Source organism: Dendrobium catenatum, unplaced genomic scaffold (genome assembly GCF_001605985.2).
Source record: "Dendrobium catenatum unplaced genomic scaffold, ASM160598v2 fragScaff_scaffold_1063, whole genome shotgun sequence".
NCBI classification, from domain to species: Eukaryota; Viridiplantae; Streptophyta; class Magnoliopsida; order Asparagales; family Orchidaceae; genus Dendrobium; species Dendrobium catenatum.
In genome coordinates, this window is record NW_021319525.1 from 436,307 (window position 1) to 462,311 (window position 26,005).

A 26,005-nucleotide genomic window follows, 5' to 3' on the forward strand; every position below is an offset into this window, starting at 1 on the left:
GAGAAATAATAAGTCATTGAACTATGATATGTGCTTAAAATAATTCATATAAGGATGTCAAGAGTTAGACATGAATGTTGTGTCAGGCATCAAGAAGACATATCAAAATGTTGTCACTAATGCTAGATTATATCCACTTTCAAGTGCCATTAAAGAAGGCAACATCATTGAAAACCATTGCAATCAAAATACTGGAGAAATATCATCATGAAACAGCCAATAAATATTGAAGAACTAATGCAGATTAAACTTGAATGTGAGATGACTAGACATGACATAAGAATAATAGTCTTAACCTGAAATCCTGAATGAAAGTGCAATTAATGGAAAGCATAAAAACTTTACACATATCTTCTGTCCAATGTCGAGATTGTTCCCATTAACAAGCCAAATGAAAATTCTACAGTTTCAAAAAAAAAATTCTATGAATATAATATGCAAATTCAAGCCTGCACAAATCTGATCTTGATTTGAATTCATTCAACATCGACTTTCATTGGTTTGAGTTCGATTTGACACAATATATATAAATAATTCAAGCATACGCTTATTTTCATCTCTATGGTAGTGTGAAAAGTGAAAACCATTTAAGGGGAAATCAAAACAAAAGAAAAACCAAATGTTATTGCAAAGCATAAACAACTCTAGTGAAAAGAAACTGGAGCTTCATTGCAACTCAGACTTCTACAAATATATTTTTTAAAAAGAAGGTTGTGTCCATCCAAAATAAGGAATACCAAACCATATATCAGCAACTCACATACACTGAAAACACAGAAAAGTTGAAACGAACCGGCACCGAACAGTGTAGTTCCAGCTTGAAGTTCATCCCCACAAAGCTAGTCCAACAGGATTCAGCCATTTCATCTTCCAAAATTGCCAAACTGTGCCCCATATCGAGCAGCAGAACCACCACTTGCTGCCCCAATCCATCCTCTCTGCTGCTGGTTCTGGCGACCACGCCTCTGTCCAGCTTGTCCGCGGCCACGCCCCAGCTGCTGGGACATGGTTCTTATCCTCTGCTCCTTCATGCCTGCAAAGAGAGCATCCAAGGTCTTTGGTTTTTGCTTGTTATTCACCGCTTGCTTCTGCATATAGTTGTCATTAAAAATAATATCAAGAGGAAAGGCACATACAAAGGAAAATGTGCTACATAAACGAATAATGGATAGAAAGGTACAAAAAAAGATGATAATTATTTTTAATTTTAGACTTAAAATATAACACATGTTCCTCATCTTACAATAAATCTTTATCAATATAATAAAGCACTAAAGAACACAATTGCACGGTAATATTTTCACTAACCATTATGTATTTAAGAACCACGCTATAGAGAAACAATGGGACACGTTAGAGAAGAGAATAAGAAACACCTTGTTTAAAATAAAAACCCTTGTCATGTTCCTTCATCTGTACTCTCACTCTCAATATGGAAACCACTTACAAATATCATTACATAGGGTATTTCATCTTTTAAAATCAGACAATATATATTTCCTTCTCTTTTTATAAATATTAACATTGAAGACTTTCATTTTACGACTGTGAAATTGCAAAATTTCATTCTGTCTCTTATTTAAAATTGATTTTAGATCTTTTATGTTAATTCATTTTGATATTTGGGGGGCCACCCTCAAGAACCCCTAATGTTTCTTGCGCTACATGATATATCACGTTTATTGATACTCATACTTAGATGACATAGGTTTATTTTATCAAACAAGAATTGGATGTCAACATTATTCTTCCTATCTTTATTGTTAGGATAAAAAATAAATTTAAAACTCATATCAAGATGTTTTGCATAGATCATACTCATGAACATTTTAACCAGAAATTATCTTTTTTGTTCAACAAAAAGGTATCATTCACCAATCCATATTTCCTTCCTCCTAAGAAAATGGGGTTGATAGAAAGTAAAAGTCATCACCTTCTATAAGTCGTCAGAGCTCTTTTTTCCAAAATCATACCAAACAGATACTGGGGAGAAACAGTCCCAACCTAAATCACAATCTTTTGAAGCACTTGTATCAGAACTTGTTAAAGGAAAAAAGAAAGATTGCTTATGCGAACACTTTCTTTGCTGCTAGAACTAAATCAAGTTCCCAACCATTAATTAAAAATGTCTTAGCATCTAAGGAAGCAGTTCACTCTATAGATAGAGCTTTAGCAAGATGGTTTTTTATTATTGCATCCCATTTCATGCCTTAAATTTAGTATATGCACAGAAAGTTGTGGATCTCATAGTTGTTATAGGTCCTAGTTAAAAGCTCCGCTCTTATTACAGCATAAGAGTTAATCTACTTAAAGATTGTAAAGATGAGTGTAGGTTACTCTTTGATAACTACAGACATACTTGGAAAGAAACTGGTTGTACTCTCATGGCAAATAAATGAACTAATAGTAAGAGCATAATATTAATAAAAATTTTAATATATTATTCATGTGGTATATCTTTTTGAAATCAGTTGATGCTTCATACATCACTAAGGATAATGCAAACTTGTGTTCTTTATTTACTGAAGTTGTTAAGTGGATAGGTCAAGAGAATGTTGTTCAACTAGTTACTGATAATGCTACTAATTACAAGAAAATAGATGATATATTACATGAAATATTCAAGAACATCTATTGGTCACCTTGTGTTGCACACTATATGAATTTAAATTTGAAAGATATGAGCATCATGCCTCTCATAGAGGACCTGGCAAGAAAAGCAAGTACAACATTTTTTTCTTAGAATATATCAATATACTTACATGACTTAAGATAAGGTCAACTTGGAAAGAGATTGTAAGTCTAGGAGCTACATGTTTTGCAATAACCTTCATAACTTTGAAGAGTGCCTAAAAGCATGACCTACAAGCATGAATCACTAGTAAGTTTTACACATTCAAAGATATCCAAAACCTCTAAAGAAAAAGAGGTAGCCTCAATTATTTTAGAAGCGTACACCCTATGGGAAAAACTCGCACACTCTGTCTGACCCTTCGAGGATTAAGCCTCGACGTACATAGCTTACACCTTGACTTGAGGCGCACCTTACTGCATCCGCCTCATCTGCCTTTTTATTCAATGCTATAATAAAAAGTTGGAATACTCGATTATTGCAGGGCATCCAAGCAACAGCATACTTTCTGAATCCTCATTTTCAGTATGACAAGAACTACTATTGCAAACCAAAAAGTTATGCAATGTCTTGTTGAATTACTTAAAAATAAGGACATTTGCTCTAAACTCACACTTGCAATGAATGAAGTGAGATTATTCCATGATGGCTAAGAAAGTTTTGAAAAATCAATTGCTTTAACAATGCAAAGGAAATGTAACCTGATAATTCTCTTTTTAATGTCACTTTGTACTTCTTTTAAATATGCACATTCACTAAGCTCTCTAACTTGACATTATGCAGATGAGTGGGGGAAGTTGTTTGGATCAAGTACTCTAAACTTGTAAAAAATAACTATAAGAATTCTAAGCCAAACATCGTCTTCATCAGGTTGCGAAAAAAATTGGAGTGTTTTTTAACAAATTCACTCAAAAAGTCACAATCATTTGGAGCATCAACGGCTCAACGATCTAGTATATATTCGATATAGTCACAAATTAAAGAATATGTATAATCTTTAGCATATTAATATATATGTAAATATGTCATACTACGTGTATGTATAAATGTCATACTAAAGTTATTCATTCATTTTTTTAGTTTCAACTTAAAAAAAAAAAAGTTATGATCCTCTGGACTACACCTGTGTTGAAATGATAACTTTCTGAGTACTTGATGAAATGCTGTCATAACTTGACTCATATGACTTGGAAAATGAGATATATAAAGAGGATGTAATGTTAGTTGATGAAAAACAAAACATACCATCCACTCGGCCTAGACATAGTAAGTTGATAGTGAAATATGAATATATCATTTAAATAAAACAAAAAATAAAATCATATTTTATATTTCTTATTTGTTGATGAAGGTAAATTAGAGAATGAAGGAGATAGAGATGACATAATCGGCTTCAATAATTTAGACGCATTTGCGTCTGCGAAGCGAGACTTCGAAACTCAACTTATGGGGATAGCTTTGATGATGCAAATTTAGGAGATATTTGATTTTCTTGTTTTTTTTTGTTATCAGTTAGTATAAAGTATCAAAATGCGCCAAATTGTTTTTAAATTTCGGTATACTTATGAATATTTTTTATATTTAAAAATATATCTATATTTTAAGATAAACTACTATTCATTGCCCTAATTTCACGAAAGATTTTCTGTTTGTTGCATCCGCCGAACACATTCTGCAGTCCCTAAGTCAAGGTCGTTGAATCTATCCTGAAGTCGAAGGTTTTTTGTTTTCTGTTTGTTGCATTCGCTGCTTCCGCCGAATCCAGCCGAATATGTCCCGAAGTTAATGTTGTTGTTTCCGCCGAATCGTCCCGTAAAGCAGTGCTTCTGCCAAATCCGCCCCCTCTTCGTCTGTTCCAATAAAAAATCTTACCAGCTGACTCCGATTTGCAACCTCCGTCTGTTACGCACAGCTCTTGTTTTGCACGGCTATTTCTTACAAGAATTTACAACTTAACAGGTATGCTCGGTACCGTTAGGTACATGCTCAGTACCGCTAAGTAAATGTTCGGTACCGCTATGTATATGCTGGATACCGCTCGGTACCGCTAGTTACATGCTCTGTACCGCTCGGTACAGCTCGGTACAACTAGATACACGCTCGGTACTGCTAGGTACACGCTTGGTATCGCTAAGTACATGCATGATACCGCTCGGTACCGCTATGTAAATGCTCGGTGCCGCTCGGTACATGCTCGGTACCGCTAGTTACATGCTCTGTACCGCTCGGTACAGCTCGGTACAACTAGGTACACGCTCGTATTGCTAAGTACATGCATGATACCGCTCGGTACCGCTATGTAAATGAAGGACATATTCAAAATTCAAAAGCTAAGGCGATGCTTTGAGAAAGCAGTGGCAGTACACAGTTTTATATATTCTAGGCCTCGCTTACTTGAGTTAATGAGGAGGTGCACAAATCAAAGAGCACTGATCAAACCCGCAAAAACTCAATTTACAACAGCTTTCTTAACTTTACAACGTTTTCATCAACAACAACTGAACTTGAAAAAAATGTTTACTTGTGAGAAATTTATCTTGGGTCCTTATGCGAAAGAGGCTAAAGCAAAACAATCTCAACATACAATCTTACAGCAATCATTTTGGAACACTATAGTGTATGCCTTAAAAATAGCTGATCCTTTATTAAAAGTTATTAAATTGATTGATGGAGAGAAGAAGCCCCTAATAACTTACATATATGAAGCAATTGATAGAGCAAAATAGTCAATTGCTGCAAGCTTCAATAACAGTGATAAGTATGACCAAATTTTTAAAATGATTGATAGAAGATGGGAAGTGCAATTACATCGGCCTCTACATGCAGCGGGACATTTTTTAAATCCTACATATTTCTTCAATAACCTTGATATTGCCAAAAATAAGGAAATAGCTGATGGTATTTACCAATGTATTGGAAGATTATCTCAAGATGTAGCTGAAGAAGATAAAATCAGTAATGAATTAAGTTTATACATTAGGGGTTAAGGACTTTTTTGTATTCCTCTAGCTGTAAGACAAAGAACTACCCGATCTCCATATATCATTATTTACAAAAAAATTAAGACTGATTTGTTATATTATATTGAAAAAAAAAATTCATTTCTTCCAGCTGATTGGTGGTTGGCATATGAACAAGGAGCTCCCAATTTACAAAGCTTTGTTATCAAAGTCCTAAGTCTAACATGTAATTCATCTGGATGCGAACACAATTGGAGTATTTTTGAACATGTAAGTATTTTATAATATATGTGTTGATTTTTATATATGTTCATAATATAGTAATGTAATAATATTTTAATTGCAGCTTCATAGCAAACAAAGAAGCAAATTGGATCATGGTCGCTTAAAGGATTTAGTTTATGTGAAATATAATATAGCACTGATTCAGAGATTCAATCATCGTGATGTCATTGATCCTATTTCTTTGACTGAGATAGATGATGCAAATGAATGGCTAACAGAAAAATTAGATGATGAGTCTGATGAAGAAAATGACTTTATTATTGGAGAGGAAGATTTAACTTGGACAAGTGTTGCTAATGCTACTGGTGTTTATGATAAAATCTATAATATTTGGGAAAGATCTAAAGGGAAAGAGAAAGAATCTTCAATTAGGCATGATATTGCTATTGAGAATGATGATGAGGAGGGTGATGAAGAGGATTATGAAGTAGGAGACAATGTTGAAGAAGATAATAATGAAGCTTTTTTAAGATTTACTGATGATGATAATTCCCAAGAAGAGTAGATTAAAATTCTTATTTGATATTTTAAAAAAATATTGTAATATTTGAATTATGAGATATTTGGATGTTACTTAGTCGAACTTATATATGTTATGGTTGTCTTTTATTATTATGATAGCTTGTCTTTCATTTTTAATAATATTTCATATTCATGCTTATTATTTTATAATTTTTATATAGCTTGTGTCATGTTCAAAATAGCGCGCACCGCGTCATGCGCTATGCACCATGGCTCCAAAGGGACCTTTACGCCATGGTGCGCCATTCTATATATATATACATACATACAAATGATTGTATTATTCTTCTAATATTTAAATACAATAAATATTTATTACATTATTTGGTTCAACCCCAATAAAATCATCGGCCCCTAACATATCCTTCTTGCAGTTCGTTGCCTAATCTGATTTTCACAGCCATGAAGACGAGGCTGGCGTGGCGGTTTTGCACGGCTTGGAGAGCTCAGGCATAGTGTCTGGCAACAATAGGGAGGCTACAACTACAACTGTGTGAGGCAGAGAGGAAGGAAAGGAAACTATTGGGTGCGACAACAAGAGGCTTCATGCCAAGACAATGGCTGTGCAAAGGTTTAAGCTATTGTGGAGTGGTTGCAAGCTGAGGGAGGAAATTTGGGGAAATTGGTAGAAAGAGGTTCGTGCGTACAAAGAGCGATAGCTGTGAGTGCGAACAAAGAACGAGAGGGAAGTGGCAGATTTCGGCCTACCTTATGTAAGCATACGGTGTCGAGTAATGAGTGGGTATGTGTATGTTTAGCGTATTATTTTTTATTATTCAATTTTAAGGATAAGATATGGATTTGATAGTAATATATAATTGTCTAAATTTTTTATTAAATTAAAAATTTTAATAGTAATAATAATAATCAAATAATAACTACAGAGGATATGTTTCTATCTCCGTTTGCGTGATGTAGCCTTGAGCGTGGGCTAATCTCACCTTTTTAATCACATGATGACCCATGCAATATAGGTATTATTTTTAATAAATTTCAATGTTTTAAGCATGTCGAAGAAGTTCATTTCACAAAAGAACGACATTTGGGCGACTTCGCATAACATCACATTTGTAGTCTATTGATTTCGACCACATTCGCTCGAATTGATAGTGAAAGGTCCTTGAATAATTTGATGTATTGAACACAACAACACAGTCCATTTCGCGAATGAACAATGTTCAAAGATTTTAAGCGACGTCACGACCGTTGACCATCGCTTTCGCTTTTGCTCGATTAAGTTGCACTAGAATGATTCTTCTTACGTAAATTTAATATTTCAAGTGTATTGATGCACTCTATTTAGTAAACGAACAAAGTTTGAATAATCCTAATGATGATCGAGGTATTTTGTATTGGTTATGCACTACATCACGTCAGTTGATCACCATTCTAGTCCCACATGCTTGAATCAATTTTAGAGCATTTATGGAGGTTAATAAGGGGTATTTATAAAGAGAGCATGTAAATTTTCAAGCAAATGCACATTCGTTAAAAATTATCAAATTTCAAGTCAAATTTCACCTTATTATTATAGTCAATAGGTTAATTACATTGCAAGAACAATAAAGGTGATGAGTTCATGAGGTAAGTCACTAAAAATAAAATTAAGCACAAATAAACATATAAATAATATGAACTCAATGCAATAAAATTATAAAACGAAAAGCTTTCATAATAAGTGATGAGTACATAAAATAAAGGAAGTATAAGATTTTACTTAAGTACATCTACAAAGGGAGGTTTTGCCCCAACTTGCTACTAATAAAAATTTTAAAATTAGATCCGCCAATTTGTTAGGAGATATAGCCCCACTCCTAACAAGCCATGGTAGATGAACTAGTCCATACAAAAATTTACTCAATTTGAAATATTCCATAAACTTGCCAGTAAATACTATTTTTGCCCTCAAGTCTTAGACTTATTAGCAAATAAAAGTAGTGATATCATCGAGGGTGGCAAAGGAACATGCCTTCTCAACAATGACAAGTTTATTCTTCTCCTTCTTAGCATAGGTGCCAGCATTGACAAGTTGATCTGCAAGGCACGCACGAAGGCTATGGAAGACTTTAACTCAATGATCTCAATGCCCATGCACTCCAACATGTTGGATAGAGTAAAGCCGTAATCCTTGAACCTTTAAATTGATGAGATTATATGCTCCTTGAGAGTGCTCCTATTAGGGGAGATCATAAGGGAACTTGCTCTTGACATGAACATTTGACCAGATAGCCGGAGTAGAATCTTCAACAATCATCGGCTCATCGCTACTTGCCCATACACTCAATGATCTTAGTACCCACACACTCCAACATGCAAGATGGAGTAAAACCACAAAATTAGGAACTATCAAATTGAAGATGTTATTAGCCCCTTGAGTGTGCTCATATGAGGGGAGATCAAAAGGGAACTCACTCTTGGCATAAACATGTGACCCGACAACCAGGGTAGTATCTTAAGCAATCTTTGCTCCCTGCCCAACTCCTTGAGCATGCTCCTATGAGGGGAGAACAAAAGGGAACTTGTTCTTGACATGAACATGTGGCCCGACAGTCAAGGTAGTATCTTCAACAATCTTCGCCTTCTCCTCAATAGCAATAAGTTTCTTCTCCTCCTTAGCATAGGTGTCAGCATTGACGAGTTGATCCACAAGGCACTCAAGGAGGCTAGGGAAGACACTTAAACTCAAAGATCTCAGTGTCCATATATTCCACCGTGTTAGATGGAGTAAAGCCGCAAAAATTAGGAACCGTCCAATTGATGAGATTATTTGTTCCTTGGGTGTGCTCCTATGAGGGGAGATTAAAATGGAACTTGCTCTTGACATGACCATTTGGACCAACAGACGAGATAGTATCTGCAGCAAATCTTTGCTACTTGCTCATACACTCAATGATCTCAGAGCACATACACTTCAACATTCAACATGATAGGAGTTAAACCCACTCACACCTCCCTCTTCAGCTTCCTCGTCATCAAAGACGGTGAGAATCTGAAGAGTTTGGTCCTTACACCTATGCCCCGGCATGTACTTCTCGTCGCATCTAAAACACAACCCTTTTCCCCTGTTCTCATGTATCTCCTTCTCAGTCAGCCTTTTGAAATTTTCCCTATTTCCCCCTCCTCCAGCTCTCTCCTTGGGCACTTCCTTCATACTCCCCTTAGGAGCTAAGAAGGTGGTGGTCATCCTGTATAATCCCCCCGAGTTGCTCCCCCTAGCCCCTCTCTCTAGCTGCTGCTTATCCTCTAATTGGGCTAGCTCCATGGCCTCCCACAGGTCTCTTGGCCTCATCACTCTAACTGTTATCCGTATCTCTGATTTAAGCCCCTACATAAAATTTCTCTCTAGCACTGTCTCAGACAGTCAGTCTAATCTGCTGGCCAAGTACTCAAACCTGTCACGATATAAGTAGATCGATGTCCCTAGAAGGAGAGGAGTTAATGTGGGAGAGAGAGGGGGGGATAAGAAAAGGGGTGGCGGCATGAGCATGTGGGATAGGGCTTAGGGAAAGGAATTAAAGCTTACTTTAATTGGAATCTTAAATTAGGAAGAATTAATTTAAATCAAATCCAATTAGAAATTTAATTAGATATAATTTAATTAACTTTCCTAAAATAGGGATAGTTATTTAGGAAACAAATTCAAATTTGTTTGAATTTTGAATTCAATTTTAATAATAAATTAAGAAGGCTAAAATAAAGAAAGTTGCTTGTCAATAGCTTCAGCGAGGGTGAAGACGATCCTCTCCACGTAATCCTCTACGGTTTGGTCAACCTCGAGGTTGAGGTCAAAGAAAGGGGAGTTGAGGATGTCGACGTGGCCTTAGTCATTGTAAACGAATCCGTGATCAAGTTATGGATCCGTTATGCATGAGGTAGATAAGTTTGTAAGGTGTGGGAGGGAAAGTGGTGTGATCCTTCCTTAGGTGAAGCTTCAAGCCAAGAATAGTGATGACAAGGGAAGGTGGGTGGTCGGCCAAGACTAGGAGAAAAAAGCTTCTTCCAAAAATCTAAAATTGAATTTCAGATTCAAGTGAGAGAGGATTAGGGTTTTGAAATTTGAATTTCAAGGGGAAAGAGAAAAAATTATTCCTTAATGAGAGACTATATCGATGTCCCTAGAAGGAGAGGAGTTAATGTGGAAGAGAGAGGGGGGATAAGAAAAGGGGTGGCGGCATGAGCATGTGGGATAGGGCTTAGGGAAAGGAATTAAAGCTTACTTTAATTGGAATCTTAAATTAGGAAGAATTAATTTAAATCAAATCCAATTAGAAATTTAATTAGATCTAATTTAATTAACTTTCCTAAAAAAGGAATAGTTATTTAGGAAACAAATTCAAATTCAAATTTGTTTGAATTTTGAATTCAATTTTAATAATAAATTAAGAAGGCTAAAATAGGAAGGGCTTTGAAAGCAAGATGGAATTTGTGGAGCCAATGGAAGAGGGAGGGTTATGCCTTTGTGGCTGGTGGCTTGTATAGTAGGGATGGGGGTGTAGGGCCGACGATTAGGGGTGGAGGAGAGTGGTGGCATTCGGTTTGAAGGAGGGAGAGGGTAGGCCCGTCGGCCATGTGGGGATGGTGTTGGTTCGGCCGAGGAGGGGAAGTGGGAGAGGATGTCAGTGGTGGGGAAGAAAAGGAGGGGTAGGCCAGCAGTTTGTGGGGGAGAAGAGAAACGAGGGATGGGAAGGCGAAGATCGACCACGAACCCTGACGCTTCCTGCGGTTGGTGGGTATTACAATGCCCTCAACTAGGGACTTCAATCTTCAAGAACTCACAAGCTCTCCCAAAAACTCACAAGCGCAGAAATTTTCATGTAATATCATTCATTAGTCTCAAAATATGAAGAGGGTGGTTTTAAATAACCACATACAATGAGGGAGATGTGGGCTCAAGAAAAATGGCATGAATGCACGAATCCCGCTTTACAGCCGTGGGATTCCATTTCCTTTAAGTCAGATTGTAGTTAACCAGATTTCCTTTGAGGGTAGTGTCAGGGTTTATAGATCTGGGGTTCTTACTTCCTATGAGCGCAAGCGCCCATAGTTAATTACCCCTCTTACTACGTAAGAGAGAACTCTCGATTAAGGATGAATATATTTTAGATAAATTTAGTCTCAATAATGGGGGAAATGAAGGTAAACCCGATCAAGATCCCATGGTTCCGTCGTCCCGGGTATACCATAGATTTCAGTCTACCAACACTAACAATCATTGACTGTAGTGTCCAGGGAATCTGATTAGCAGTCATGGGTTGCCTCCTCTCAGGGATCCCGAATAGACTGAAGTGGTTAGGTGTGGATTTTAATTTAGTTTAGTTTGGGTTGGGGCTTACGGCTCCAACTAGGAGTTGCCCAGATAGTTTATTTAGTTTGGGGCTTACGGCTCCAATTAGGAGTTGCCCAGAGAATTTCAATTGGATAGGTCTTATGGCTTCCTTAGAAGTTGCCTAACGGTTGGTCCTACGACCTAGCCCTGTAAGCTAAGCGGTCTGAGTTATGGGTCTTATAACCTAGTCCTTTAGATTAGGATGCCCAAGAATTTTAATTGTTTGGGTAGGACTTATAGCTTCCCTTAGGAAATAGCCTGAAAAGCGGGTCTTAAAACTTAACATTTTAGAATAAGGTGCCCAAAAGTTTGAATTTTGATTGTTTGAGGTTTAGGTTCATTACAATTTTATTTAGTAATTTTCCTAAAATGTTAGGGCTTACGACTTCAATTAGAAGTTGTCTGGATAGTTTGTTTGGTTTGGGGCTTACGACTCCAATTAGGAGTTGCCCGAAGAATTTCAATTGGATAGGTCTTATGGCTTCCTTAGAAGTTGCCTAACGGTGGGTCTTACGACCTAGCCCTGTAAGCTAAGCGGCCCGAGTTGTGGGTCTTACAACCTAGCCCTTTTAGACTAGGATGTTTGGGTGAAGGGTTTAGGTTTGTGTTATCACCAAAACATTTCCCTCAAATGTCAGACTTACGACTTCTATTAAAAGTGGCCGGGGTTTTAATTGGGTTTAGGGGTTAGGTCAATTTCTACCTAAAACTTTCCCCTAAGGTCGGGCTTACGACTTTCCTACGAAAGTTGCCGGGTCGTGGGTCTTGCAACCAAGTTCCTATGAACGAGGTTGCCCATAGATTTAAATTTGATTGTTTGGGTGGACGGTAGTTGTTTAAAACTAGACCACCGTGGTTTTCAATTGGTTATTTACTAGTAGATGTACTTACTAGCTTGGCTAATTGTCGTTGTAACACTATTGTTCCCTTGCTACAGTAATTTTCCTTACTATTTTAGTAGATTACTTTTTCTGTATTATTGTGCTGATAGTTTACTTTAGTATTCTCTGCTTTAGCATTAAATTTAATATTGATTTAATTGTAATGCTAAATGAATTTAATTTATTTGTTGCAGGAGTTCGTACAGGAGAGACTTTGGAGAACATGCAAAGGAGTTTGAAAATTACTGAGTTGTTTGGAGAGGTTGTACAATTAGTTTGAGAGTTATTATTTGGAGAGGATTTTGGAGAGTTTGAGAGCATGTATATGTCAAAGAGTGGACAATATTCTTTCTTCCTTTTTTCATTTTATTCAATGCATTTTTTTTTATAGTTGTTCTAATTAGTCAATAAAAATGCTCTTGAATTTTAATTTGCTCTCAAATTTGAAAAATAATTTTATATTTTAAATAACTCTTATATTTTATATAATTCAATTAATCAATTAATTTTGAATCATTTTGATTATGTAAAATTAGTCCATTAATAAATTTTGTATTAATCAATTGATTAATTAATATTCAACATTTGATTGCTCTCCAATTTAAAAAAAAAATTATAGATCTGTGTTTTTTTTTTAAAGTTTGCCAAGTCCAGAATTTTCGAGAAAATTTTGGCAACCTCCCGGCGTCTCCTCCCCACCGAGGGAGAAATCGGTTGAGCGGCTCTGCCGTAATTCTTCCTACCCGGACCTAAGGTCAACGGCGTAGGGTCTTCGAATTGCAAACCATCTCACCAGGATCTAAGATCGCTGCGTGAGTCTTCGAATTGTAAAAATCATCTGCCCAAGACCTAAGATCGATGGCGCGGGTCTTCAATTTTAAAAAACCCATCTGCCCGGATTAAAAATCAACGGCGCAGGTCTTCAATTTGGACCATCCCGGACGGACCTAAGTACGACGGCCGGGGTCTTTCGACACCTTTGAAATCCTCTTTTTTTTTATATATAAAAATATCATTTTAATATATATTTATAAACAATATATTATAATAATAATATATATAATTATATTATTATATATTACATATAATATAAGAGAGGGAGAGGGATTGGGTAGAGGCCCGATTGGGTAGGGTCGGCCACGCACGGAGATCAGCACGGCTGGCAGCGGCAAGGCGGCGGCGAAGGACGTGCGGCGGAGGCACGGCGAGGCGGCTCAGTAGTGTTTTTTTTTTTGTTTGCTGGAGTCGAGCAGCGGGGTCGATCGGAAAAGGAACGGAAGGAGCGACACGTGCAATCTTCTCTTCCTCCTGTGAAGCAATGGAGCCGAACAACAACGACGGAAGGAGAAGATGAACGGTGAACCCTAGACGCTTGTGCGAAGCAACGAAGTCGAACAGCGACGAGGGAACCGAATGAGCGATCATCATTTTTTTTTTCGCGAGATTCCTTCCTTTTTATCGCTTTGAATTGTCGGTGCCTCCGAAGAGGTGTGTCATTTGACGACCAACTGCCCGTGGTGGGGCCAGCTTGGAGGTATGTCGATTGCTCTGATTTTTTTTTTCTAATTTTTTTATACAGTCAACAGGAAAATAAAAGACCATCATGCCCATAGAGCTTATACATACTTAGGCCCTTAAGTGAGGGTATAAATGGAAAAACAATAATAACTCATAATATAAAATAAACTAATACAATGATAATTAAGAAATACAGTGGTGCAATCGTGATCGTAGATCGACGGCCACACCTATATTTGACCCTCCATGGTCGAATGTCCTCATCACGATAATCTGTCATAGTCCCCCCCCCCCAAATGCAAGGCAAAGAATTGCTCATATAAGTCTCCTCCCCTACCGGTTCAAAAATATTCTAGCACTCTTTGAACTCCCTCCAGCTCCGGATAGGTTGCCTCATGTCACGCCATTGATACCATCCCAATGACTTCCCCTCCAAACACAGTCATGCCGCCGTCAGCTTCTCTTCCTTCGTCAACCAGTTGACGGTGAAATATCGTTCCACCTTGTAGATCCAACCATGATCATCCTCACCATCAAAGATGGGCATCTTCAGCTTCTTCACCTCATCTTCAGCTTTCTCACCTTCGGTTAATCCTCGCCCTCGAAGAGGTGCTCCCCAGTTGTCACAATCTTCCCTACGGCGATCATACGCAATCCCTTCACAAATTCCCCTCTTCTTCTTTCAAATTCAGCACCTCTGCGGTAGAAATCCTCCCTTATCCCTGCAAAATCAGCTACCCTTCTTTCGAAACCATTACTCATCTCCTCCTTAGAAAGTGATTCTATATGAGGGATTTCGTCTTCACCCTCCAAGATCTCCACTTCCGTATTTTTCCTTCCCCTAAACATGTTAGGGTTTCCACCTCTTCCATGGCCGCCGATGGTTCCCCTTGCTTCCGATGTCGCCGGATTGATCTTCACCTCTAGCAATTTCTTCAACATCTCTTCCATCACAACGAACATCCCTTCCATCCTTTCATTATTGGATGAAATCTAATTTTGAAAATCAAAATATTTTTCTTCCAAATTTGATTTAATATGCTCAATTTCTCCTTCCAAAACTTCAACCTTCTTCCTGGTCATATTTCTTCCCAAGAATCACGAGAAGAACTTCTTCCGGATGAAATTACACCACTGAAATTTCAAAATTTCAGCCGTCAATGATCCCAAAACAACACTCTGATACCAATTTGATAGAAAATACTTGAGTTCGCAAGTAACCCTAAACGGAAATACTTGAGTTCGCAAGAAAACCTATCAATAATTGATAAAAACAGCAAGAAATATGCTGATTTCAAAGAGAAATTAACAAAAAGATAAAGGAATTTCAGAAGATTGGAGAAAAACACAAGGAAAACTTCTTCTATTCCCCCCCTGTTCCGCCCCCCCCTCTTGCACTTCCACCTGTAGACATGTAGACATGAACCAGTCCATTAGGGATCGGTTCAGCTGGTTCATCCGACCCAAGGGGGGCCGGCCTAACATTACCCCCTCCCAAAACTCACATTGTCCTCAAGGTGAAATGAAGGAAACTGGTGTTTCACCCTCTCATACGGTTCCCATGTGGCGTCGAAATCAGGAAGCCCCCTCCATGTAATAAACACCTCCTTGTTTTCTTCCTTGTCATATTTCACCCATTTTAGCTCCAGAGGTTCTAAAACTACCTCCATCTCCTCAGTCAATGTTGTTGGCAGTTATGCACTAGTTGCATGCTCCCCTATAGCCTTTCTCAGCTGTGACACTTTGAATTTGGATGTATAGTGGCAGATGGGGATAACTTCAAGCGGTATACCACTGCTCCAATCTTGTCCAATATCTCGTAGGGGCCAAAATACATTGGGGATAACTTCTCATTTATCCTATTGTCCAATATATTTTGTCTGTAGTGACGAAGTTTTAGGAAAACCTTCTCACCTACTTCAAATTGGAAGTCTCTCCTATGTGCATCTGTCTGCCTCTTCATGATGTGTTGTGCCCTTATTAGATATTTCCTCAACTCCTCCAACACCCTATACATTTCCTCCAAGTGCTGCTTCACTAATGATACTGGTGTGCTCCCTTTTCCAAAGTGTACTCAATGTGGAGAGTCTCTTCCATATAACACCTTAAATGGGATCATCTGAGAGCTGGTGTGCTCCCTTTTCGACTCTGGAATCCCATGCAGTCTGACTACCTCCCTGATGAATGTTGCGGCCACTGTCATTACAGTGTAGGGGTGTCATAATGGAATGAAATGTGCATACTTGCTCAACTATCCACCACCACCATAATGATTGTGAATCCCTCTAATCGTGATAGTCCATATATAAAATCTATGAACACTCCCTCTCATACCTTGTTCAAAAGTTTTAAAGGTTGTAGCAACCCCCGGGAGCTATAGCCATATACTTGTTCCTCTGGAAGATTTCACACCTCGCCACCATATCTACCACATCTTTGTGCATCCCCTTCCAATATAACTCAGCAACTAGTCTCTTGTAGGTCTTTTGTACCCCGGAATGGCCTCCAACTGCACTCTCATAAAACTCCTGCAATAAGTGGGGAATATGGATGAAGGTTTGTGCATCACAAACCTTCCTTAATGTAAGAGTCTCCCCCCCTTCAAGTGAGTACCCCAGATGGCTATTCATATCCTTCCTCAAATCCTCCCTAATTTTTTTTAACTCATCCAGCATGCTCTCATCCTTTATAGCCCCCTAATCTACCATCAGTGGCACTGAAGTTGTCATCTCCTAGAGTTCCCCAACACATCTTGATAAGGCATATGCCGCTTTATTTTCAGATCCCGATTTGTAGTGGATCTCGAAATCATAGCCTAACAGTTTGGACAACCACCTATGATGCTCTTCTGTCCCCATCCTTTGCTCCAATAAGTATTTCAAGCTTTTTTGATATGTTCAGACAATGAAATGTCTACCCAAGAGGTAAGGGCATCACTTATGAATAGCCAAAATAATGGTCATTAGCTCTCTTTCATACACTGACTTCAGCCTCTCCCTGATTAACAGCACTTGACTGAAGTATGTTATAGGCCTGTAATTATGTATCAGCACTCCTCGCAACCCATATCCTGATGCATCGGTCTCTACTACAAAGATCTGGCTGGAGTCTGGAAGAGCTAAAATTGAAAATGTCATTATGGCTTTCTTCAATCTCTCAAAAAACTTGCTTGCTACCTCTCCCCACAAAAAGTTGTCCTTCTTCAGTTGCTTGGTCAAGGGCCACGCAATAGTGTTGTACCCCCTCACAAATCTCCTGTAGTAACCAATCAGTCCTAGGAAATCCCTCAACTCTCTTAGGTTCCTAGACATATGCCATTTCTGCATAACCTCAATTTTTGTTTGATCAGACGCCACTCCCTCCTGGGATACTACATGTCTCAAGTACTCCACGCTAGACTGGGTGAAGCAACACTTCTTTAGGTTGGCCCTCAACAAATGTTCCTGTGGGCTCCCAAGACCATCTTCAAGTGCTCCAGATGCTCCTCCTTACTTTTGTTGTACACCAGTATGTCATCAAAGAACACTAGAACAAACTTTCAGAGGTACTGCCTGAACACCCTGTTCATCAGGGATTGGAAAGTAGCAGGGGAATTGGTAAGCCCAAACAGCATTACCAAAAACTCATAATGCCCCTCGTGTGTCCTGAAAGCTATCTTTGAGATGTCTGCCTCCCTCATTATAATCTGATGGTATCTAGACTTCAAATCCAGCTTGGAGAATATCACTGCCCTATATAGTTAATCCAGGAGCGCATCAATCATAGAAATAGGGAACTTATCTAAAATTGTTCAAAGCTCTGTAATCCATACAAAACTGTCAACTCTCATCCTTTTTCTTAGCCAATAGGACTGGACTAGAGAAAGGACTCACACTCAGCCTGATAATCCCAAATTCCAGCACATATTAGCTTCTCAATCTCATCCTTTTGAATCTAGGGATAGCAGTAGAAACGAACACTGATTGGTGACACCCCTTCCTTCAAAGCAATGGCGTGCTCCAACTGCCTCTGTGGTGGTAGGCCCTGGGGAGGTTGAAAAATATCAATGAATTGTCGTACGAGTGGCAGCACTAAAGAGAGAATCTCTCCCTCCTCTAGTCTGATCCCCTCCAAGCGATGCAATTACCAAATATCCTCCTCCCACCTCATCTAAGGTTTTGATCAAAGACTTGAGAGATACCCAAGTCTTAGATAGCTCCGCATCACACTGAATCATCACTCTTTCCCCCAACCACTAGTTTCATCCTTGGTGTCCCCCAATTGACCTTGGTTTCTCCAAAGTCTGTAGTCACTTTATCCCCATAATGACATTGGTGCTTCCCAACTCCAAGGGAAGAAAATCCTCCACCACTTGTATCCCCTGAATGATCAATACCACTCCCCTACAAACTCCTCTACCCATTTCCACCTTTCCCGTGCTCATCATCACCCCATAGCCTCATGTATCCACTAATTTCACTCCCAGCAAATCAGCAATTTGGGTGGAGATGAAATTGTGGGTTGTCCCATTATCTATCAACATTATCACCTCGCTATCACATATGCCTCCCTTCACCTTCATAGTGTGATTCGGAGTGAATCCCACCACTGAGTTTAGGGAGACTTCTTCCATATCCATATGCAACTTCTCATTTTCCTCCATCTCTAACCCACTCCTAACTCCCTCTTTAGCTTCCTCTTCATCAAAAACTGTGAAAACATGTAAAGTTCGGTCCTTACACCTATGCCCCGGCAAGGCGGCAAGTACTTTTGTCGCATCTAAAACACCTCTTTGCCCTCTTCTTATGTATCTCCTTCTTAGACAGCCTTTTGAAATTTCACGCATTTCACCCTCCTCCAGCTCTCTCCTTAGGCATTTCCTTCAGACTCCCGGGCACTAGCCCCTTGGGAGCTAAGAAGGTGGTAATATCCGGTACGATCCCCCTGAGTTGCTCCCCCTAGCCCCTCTCTCTAGCTGCTTTTTATCCACAAACTGGACTAGCTCCATGGCCTCCCACAGGTCTCTTGGCCACATCACTCTAGTCGTTGCCCGAATCTCTAGTATAAACCCCTTCATAAAATTCCCCTCTAGCACAGTCTCAAACACCGATCTAATCTATTGGCCAAGTACTTGAACCTATCACGATAATCTACCACAGTCCCCTCATGTGTCAAGGCAAAGAATTGCTCATATAAATCTCATCCCCTATCGGTTCGAGAATGTTCTAGAACTCTTTGAACTCCCTCCAGCTCCGAATGGGTTGCATCATATCACATCATTGGTACCATGCTAGTGCCTTCCCCTCCAAATATAGTCCAGTCATCGTCATCTTCTCTTCCTCAGTCAACTCATTCACGGCGAAATATCGATCCACCTTGTAGATTCAGTCATGGCCATCCTCACCCTCAAAGATGGGCATCTACAGCTTTCTTACCTTTGGATCACCCCCATTTCCCTTGAATCCTCTATAACCTCCCATTCCATGAAGAGGATGTGCTCCCCAATTGTCATAATCTTCCCTTCGGTGATCATACTCAACCCCTTCATCAAATTCCCCTCTTCTTCTTTCAAATTTAGCACCTCTACGGTAGAAATCCTCTCTTCTCCCAACAAAATCAGCAGCCCTTCTTTCGAAACCAATACTCATCTCCTCCCTAGAAAGTGGTTCTAGATGAGGCATTCCGTCTTCACCCTCAAAGATCTCCACTTCCGGATTTTCCCTTCCCCTAAACATGTTAGGGTTTCCACCTTTTCCATGGCCGCTGATGGTTTCCCTTGCTTCCGATGTCGTCGGATTGGTCTTCACCTCTAACAATTTCTTCAACATATCTTCCATCACGAGGAACTTCCCTTCCATCCTTTCATTATTAGATGAAATCTATTTTGAAAATCATAAATTTTTTTCTCAAAATATGATTTAAGTTACCCAATTTCTCCTTCCAAACCTTCAACCTTCTTCCCGGTCATATTTTTTCCCAAGAATCACGAGAAAATCTTCTTCCTGATGAAATTAAACTGCTGAAATTTCAGAATTTCAACCGTCGATAATCACAAGACAACGCTATGATACTAATTTGATAGGAAATACTTGAGTTAGTAAGTACCCCTAAGGGGAAATACTTGAGTTTGCAAGCAAACCTCGAGTAGCTTGGGATGCGCCTCAAATTTAGGCACGCCTCGAGGCGTCAAGGCGTACACCTCGTCCGCCTTTTTAAATGGTGATTTCAATGTTTGTTATTGTAATTATTTATTTTATTTTCTCGTCTATTTAGCTTTGTATATAAATATTCATTGAAAAAATGACTACTCTAAACTTTAGTAACCACTTCTTTTCTACAAGATCATCATAGGAATTCTACCAATAAGGGCACTTATGTGAGCTTAAGAAAAAGATTCTTTTTTCTAAAGTGAAACATAAGAAGCATAGGTCAAATAGATCAATTTGCAGATAACTCTCATGCCTAGGAAAAGTCTACATTACTCAAGACATTTCTTAACCTACATGTATAAAGCATAATCACTAAGGCATTAGGTTGATTTTAGTTAGAAAATGTTATTTTGAAAATCCGTGAAATTAGTTAGATTCCAACACTTTGTAGGATGTAATTATAAGTAAACATTGGCTTTAAAGCACAAAACCTTCAAAACTTATCAAAATGATTGCATTTTCACACAAAATGAGTACTAACTAAATCACCCTGTTCCTAAATCATCCACAACAAAGGTTAAACAGAAGATCATGCTCACCTTTCCAGCAAAATTGCCATCACCGGCATTTGTTCGAATTGGAACAGCTGCAGCCCTGCATGGTACAACTAGTCATTCCATAGAAACAAAATTTACATGACCAGACTTCCATAACTAATTGCGAATGGACTTCAACAATCAGGTACAACCAGTAAATCCAGTCAAAGTTTAGAAAACTTCCCACCTTCACAAGAAAAAGCAAAAAATCATGACTATAATAAATAAAATTATTAGCCGCTAGACCATGGTGTTATGTGTGCCGGATTGAAAAGAAATGCAATGCATGGTGTGGAGTGCCCCTATAGGATCTGAATAGAAAAGCTTAAAACACCAGCAATAAAGCCTGCTCCTTTATACATCACTGATCCTTGATAACAATCACCATAACACTTTTCACGGGAAATCGGAAGAGCGGAAACGCATCAAAGAAAACCACCCTGACGTCCCTTAAATGCTTTGCAACTCCTTTCAGATAAATCTACACTGGCCCTTGCTTCAACCCAATAACACGAACAGATTTGAATGCTCAAGATAGATAACAATTCAAATGAGTAAATTTCACCATTTTTTGGCATTTGTTTAGCACAGTACTCTTCTTTCAAACAAAGCTTTCTGTCAAACGATTAGAAATCAAATGAACATACAAAACCATTCAGATTGCTGCAATCCCAAAGCTGTTTGGATGGATGCTATGCAACTTGAGAAGATCTAGAAAACAGCAAAAGGTGTTCTAGATCACACGGAGCGTACTCAAATACAATTTGCAGCAAAATGCAACTTGTCCACATGCATCCAAACTTATCATATGTGATTTAGCATGTCGCTTATCCTAAAGGGAAACAGTTCTGCAAGAAGAACTCAATTTCAAGAGCTAATGCCATTACTTAATCGAAGGATATGACTTAATCATGTAGAACTTTGGCATGCTAGAATAAGTAGTCCTCTCGAGAAGATTCAAAAGTTATTGAATATATTAGAGCTCCATAAGTGCTGGAGTGTAATACCTAAATGCCCTTAACCTTGCAAAGTATGCATAACTGAACTAAAAGACTATCATGTGGTTCTGGCATGCTGCCAATAGAGGTTTTCTTTTCTTACAAACCATATATGCATTCCTTCAAGATGCTGACAAATATAATGGTCAGATATGTAGACTTGCATAAAATCCTTTACTGAAATCAAATCCTCAGAAAACATGACATCTAGCAAGAATCAGCAAGCATCTGGCAAAATTCTAGAAGAGCCGGGTAGATGAAACTAAGTAGAAATATCAAAAAATACCAAACCTGCTCTCCAAAAAATGTAACAAAAACCGTTAAAATAATCTATAAGAACTAACAGTTCCCTCCAAATCTGAAATCGTTAGACTCATCCAGAAACCTTTTAAATCAGAAAGGTCAAAAGTAAGGTCAAAATCCATTTCCTCAATTGCGTAGCATTAAACTTCAAATTTCCATCCATCTTCTTCACTTGAATACAAGAACCTATTGTAGATCTTGTAATTCTAATGCTTTAGACTAAGACTGTATGATATATGGCCACGAAGTATCATATCAATGCAGTTTTGAAGTCCTTAAAATAATCCAACATAAGGCACAATGGACATTTCCAACCCAAATGCCAATTCTGATATCAATGAAGATCATGCAAACACAAAAGAATCAAATAACTGCAATTCTCAGTGGATTTAGCAGTTGAATGTCCCACACATGACCACTGAATACATATTTGAAATGGATTTAGCTTCAAGTTTTCCGCTATTCACATAAATAACCATGAATTACCTGCAGAAGATAATGGAAAAAACAATATATCTAAGAGTAAAGAATATAGTAAAAAAAAATCCTGAAAAATAACAATGGAACAAGTAAAACCTTTGCTTGATTGGATTGACCGCCCTATTGCGAATAGGGACAACAGTAGCCCTTCTTGCAACCTCTGTGGTCACTGGGAACTGATTCCCTTTAAAGTTTGTTCTTCTCTGAGCAAGCACACCCTGGTAAACAAAATCATACAAAACATGAGCCAACAATACAGTGAGGAATATCTTGGTGAGGGGACAAACAAGTCGAAATTCAGTAAAGAGTGTTAAATTCATGCCTGCCTAATGGCCGATCTGGTGTTCATAAACCTCTGAACTTTTGCATTACGCTGAGCAACACGGTCATTCAGGAATCCCTGGCTTTTATTCTTTAAGCAGAAAAAAATGAATAACATTAATAAAATATTTCCACAAAACTTTCTGTATAAATAATTAAATATCATTAAATGTGGGAGAAAAACATAAAATTTACCGATGTCCTAGGAGCCTGTTTTCCTTTAAAGGGGACTTTTTTGGACATTTTAATAATATCGTCTGTGTTAAAAAAGCAGAAATCAACTCAGAGATACTAGACTTGGTTGATGACAACAAAAATTTGCTAAATCAAGCCATAAGAAACATACCTAAAGTCATGTCCATCTTTTTCTCAGTTAATGCAATCGCCTCAGTAGAAAGTTTATTGGAAGCCATCTACAGCATGTTTATTACCACAATAACTATTACAGAATAACAAGGATATGAAATAGCACAAGAATACAAGTCAACTAGAACATGCGGACAGAATAACAAGGATATGAAATAGCACAATAATACATGACAACTATAAAACATAATGCGGACCACTATAGATCCCCTCCAGTTACAGCCCCACAATATCAAAAACTAAAATTACATGCATACAAACATGAAGGCTAGAAAACGACAAATGTACCCAAGATAAAGTTCAGCAGAAAAAATTGATTCTAACTTAATACGTCAAAGGGTTAGACCATGCCACCACAATCAAATTTCAATCATGAGCGGTGATTTCAAAAAATATAGCTTGACATAATTTTCAAAGCAATTAGATCATGTTACTACTTACTAATAGATATATCTTTCAGTGGCTGCGGGATCAATAGAATACAATTATGCCACAACTAACAGAAATGCCACTTGACATATTTATAAAATTCAATAATTAAATAAAAGCAGAATTGCTTCAAATTTATTAGGCATGAATTCATAACACCGTATGATAACCAAACTTAACTTCAAGTTGTATATATTATGTGACGACAACTGCCCAAATATATCATTTGAAAAGACCGGGAAACAAAAGCCAGCAAAAGTATAATTGTGACGAATTTGCTCAATTCTAAAACACCTTTCTAATGCTCAATTATCCTAACTATATACAGTCAAACATGTTTTCTTTATTTTACATATTTTACTATATTTTAATAAAAACAAAGCACTCTATAAAGAGATACAAAAATAATTTGACCTACTTGTCAAAGATTCATAACAAGACATGCTTCTATCATTTATTAAGCCTGAACAACATGCTAGTTCTCACATTATTTTCAACAGCTAGCATAAAGGGCTGCATAAGTTGGCAAGTTAGCCAGGTCCACGGCAAACATGATAAATATATTTAAAAGTAGACAGGATATCAGGCCTTAAATTACGAGAAAGGGCATCAAACAGATATAAGCATCCAAAACAAAATATGCAGATTTAATTCTTATTGTTAAAGATAATGATACACTAATGGATTTGAAACAATCATAAAAAAAGGGTAAATGAAAATTATCTGGCCATTTGTACCCACTTTTAATTTCAAATAACACAAAAGCTTTAGAAACTTGGTATGGATCGCTTTACAATGATAACTGCCAGTTCAAACAACCAGAACTCGAGCCAACAAGAACATGAAGAAAATGACTTTAGTCATTAAGTATGAAACTTTAAATAACAGGAATAATCAAGATGACAATTACAAAAGGCCAAACAATTATGGCTTTTCATGCCATAAATATAAGAATAGCTCCATTAAATGTAATTCAAAGTTTAGTTCAGGACCATATTTACCTCCATCTAGAATATGTTCACGAACTAATCTTCCATTAATGATCAAAATCATAAAATAGAACAAAACTATCAGTATGTAGCCAATGAAGATGCCTACACTAAAATTCTTCAAGGAAGAATGGACTACGATGCTGCAGGATTTTTCCTAATGCTGTCAAATCCATTAAAAAGGATAAAAAGAAGGTTACATTGTATTTCAATGATAAGTGGACTAAACATAAACCAAAAAAAACTTTGAAAGTATTGCAGTATCACAATTTTAGCTAACGTTTTTTTGGGAAGTAAATCTAACAAAAAGTACTCCTAGGAAGAAATCCGATGTTTTAAATAAACTGCAGTGCATCAGATAGCTCATTTCTAAGCTATTTAATATGCATTATGAGTCATCCTCCAATTCAACAGCTGAACAGCATAAAAGCACTTAATATAATATGCTCAACTAATCGATCTAAAAAACAATGCATTGCTATAATCTAATAAACCGACACACATCTTTGCGTTACTAAAGGCGTGAAAATCTCAGACGATATATTAAGGAAAAAAACTACATGGAAAAGCACTTTCAAGGTTCTCCTATCTATCCTTAGAAGATTAAATATTCAGCATGTGTCGTGCATAACAAGTTAGTGTATGCAACAGTAGAGAGATGGAGAGACACCCAAGAAAGAAAGTCCACCTTATGAGAAATTCTTTCGCAAACCAAATAATACGCATTGTTTAAACAAGCCATGCCTACGTCTAAACTCGATCGCCCGATTATGATGAATATCGATAACTATAAGAAGGCATCGCAGTGATAGAAGCGAAGAACTCAAAGGAGAATCCTAGAGTTCCATAGCATCATTATGATCATTTCATGAAGAATAACGAGAACTAAACACGCCAACAAAAACAATATTTCAAGGTTTATCTAGCAGAAAGCAAAGGCCAGAAAAATCAAACAACAAACCTTAGCAGGCGAAGCCGGAAATAACCTCCTTCCCAAGAAGAATAAATGGTTTCCGAAAGCAACTCCGATAACAAGATTCTTACACGATGGAGTTCTCAGAAAACTAGGCTTTCAAAAGGATGCACCAAAGAGATGACAGAAACCCTAACAATCAAACCGTGTAGGAATTCCGCGAATCAAGGTCCTGATACCGTCCAGCTGCACCCCGTCAAGGCGTCAACACTAATGCCCTAGGGCTTGAATCTTCTATCTGGCCTCCGGAGATCATCAATTTATAGACGTGGTTGGTGACTTCGAGGTACGCAGACCG

The 26,005-nt window shown here is 37.9% G+C and overlaps 1 protein-coding gene across 2 annotated transcripts; it reads right to left on the reverse strand.

Moving 5' to 3' along the window:
- Nucleotides 1-606: 606 nt before the first annotated feature.
- On the reverse strand, nucleotides 607-26,005 carry LOC110095167. 2 transcript variants are annotated; one of them, XM_020820587.2, is made up of 7 exons: nucleotides 25,696-26,001; nucleotides 23,297-23,363; nucleotides 23,146-23,207; nucleotides 22,952-23,041; nucleotides 22,726-22,847; nucleotides 20,852-20,906; nucleotides 607-1,088 (listed from the first exon to the last, which is right to left on the reverse strand). In XM_020820587.2, the coding sequence occupies exons 2-7, from the start codon at nucleotides 23,361-23,363 to the stop codon at nucleotides 864-866; spliced, it is 621 nt and encodes a 206-aa protein (XP_020676246.1). In that variant the 5' UTR covers nucleotides 25,696-26,001; the 3' UTR covers nucleotides 607-863. The 2 variants fall into 2 exon arrangements, with proteins under 2 accessions (XP_020676246.1, XP_028554146.1); XM_028698313.1 differs by lacking the exon at nucleotides 607-1,088 and adding an exon at nucleotides 2,787-2,862 and having other exon boundaries at nucleotides 25,696-26,005.

What these genes read in the sequence shown, in the direction of transcription:
- LOC110095167 (XM_020820587.2), bottom strand. Translation starts at nt 23,363, where the DNA reads ATGGCTTCCAATAAACTTTCTACTGAGGCGATTGCATTAACTGAGAAA. An exon ending in AAAGATGGACATGACTTTAG is followed by an intron (nt 23,208 to 23,296) that starts GTATGTTTCTTA and finishes TTTTTAACACAG; the next exon opens with ACGATATTATTAAAATGTCC. An exon ending in CCAGATCGGCCATTAGGCAG is followed by an intron (nt 22,848 to 22,951) that starts GCATGAATTTAA and finishes TTTGTTTACCAG; the next exon opens with GGTGTGCTTGCTCAGAGAAG.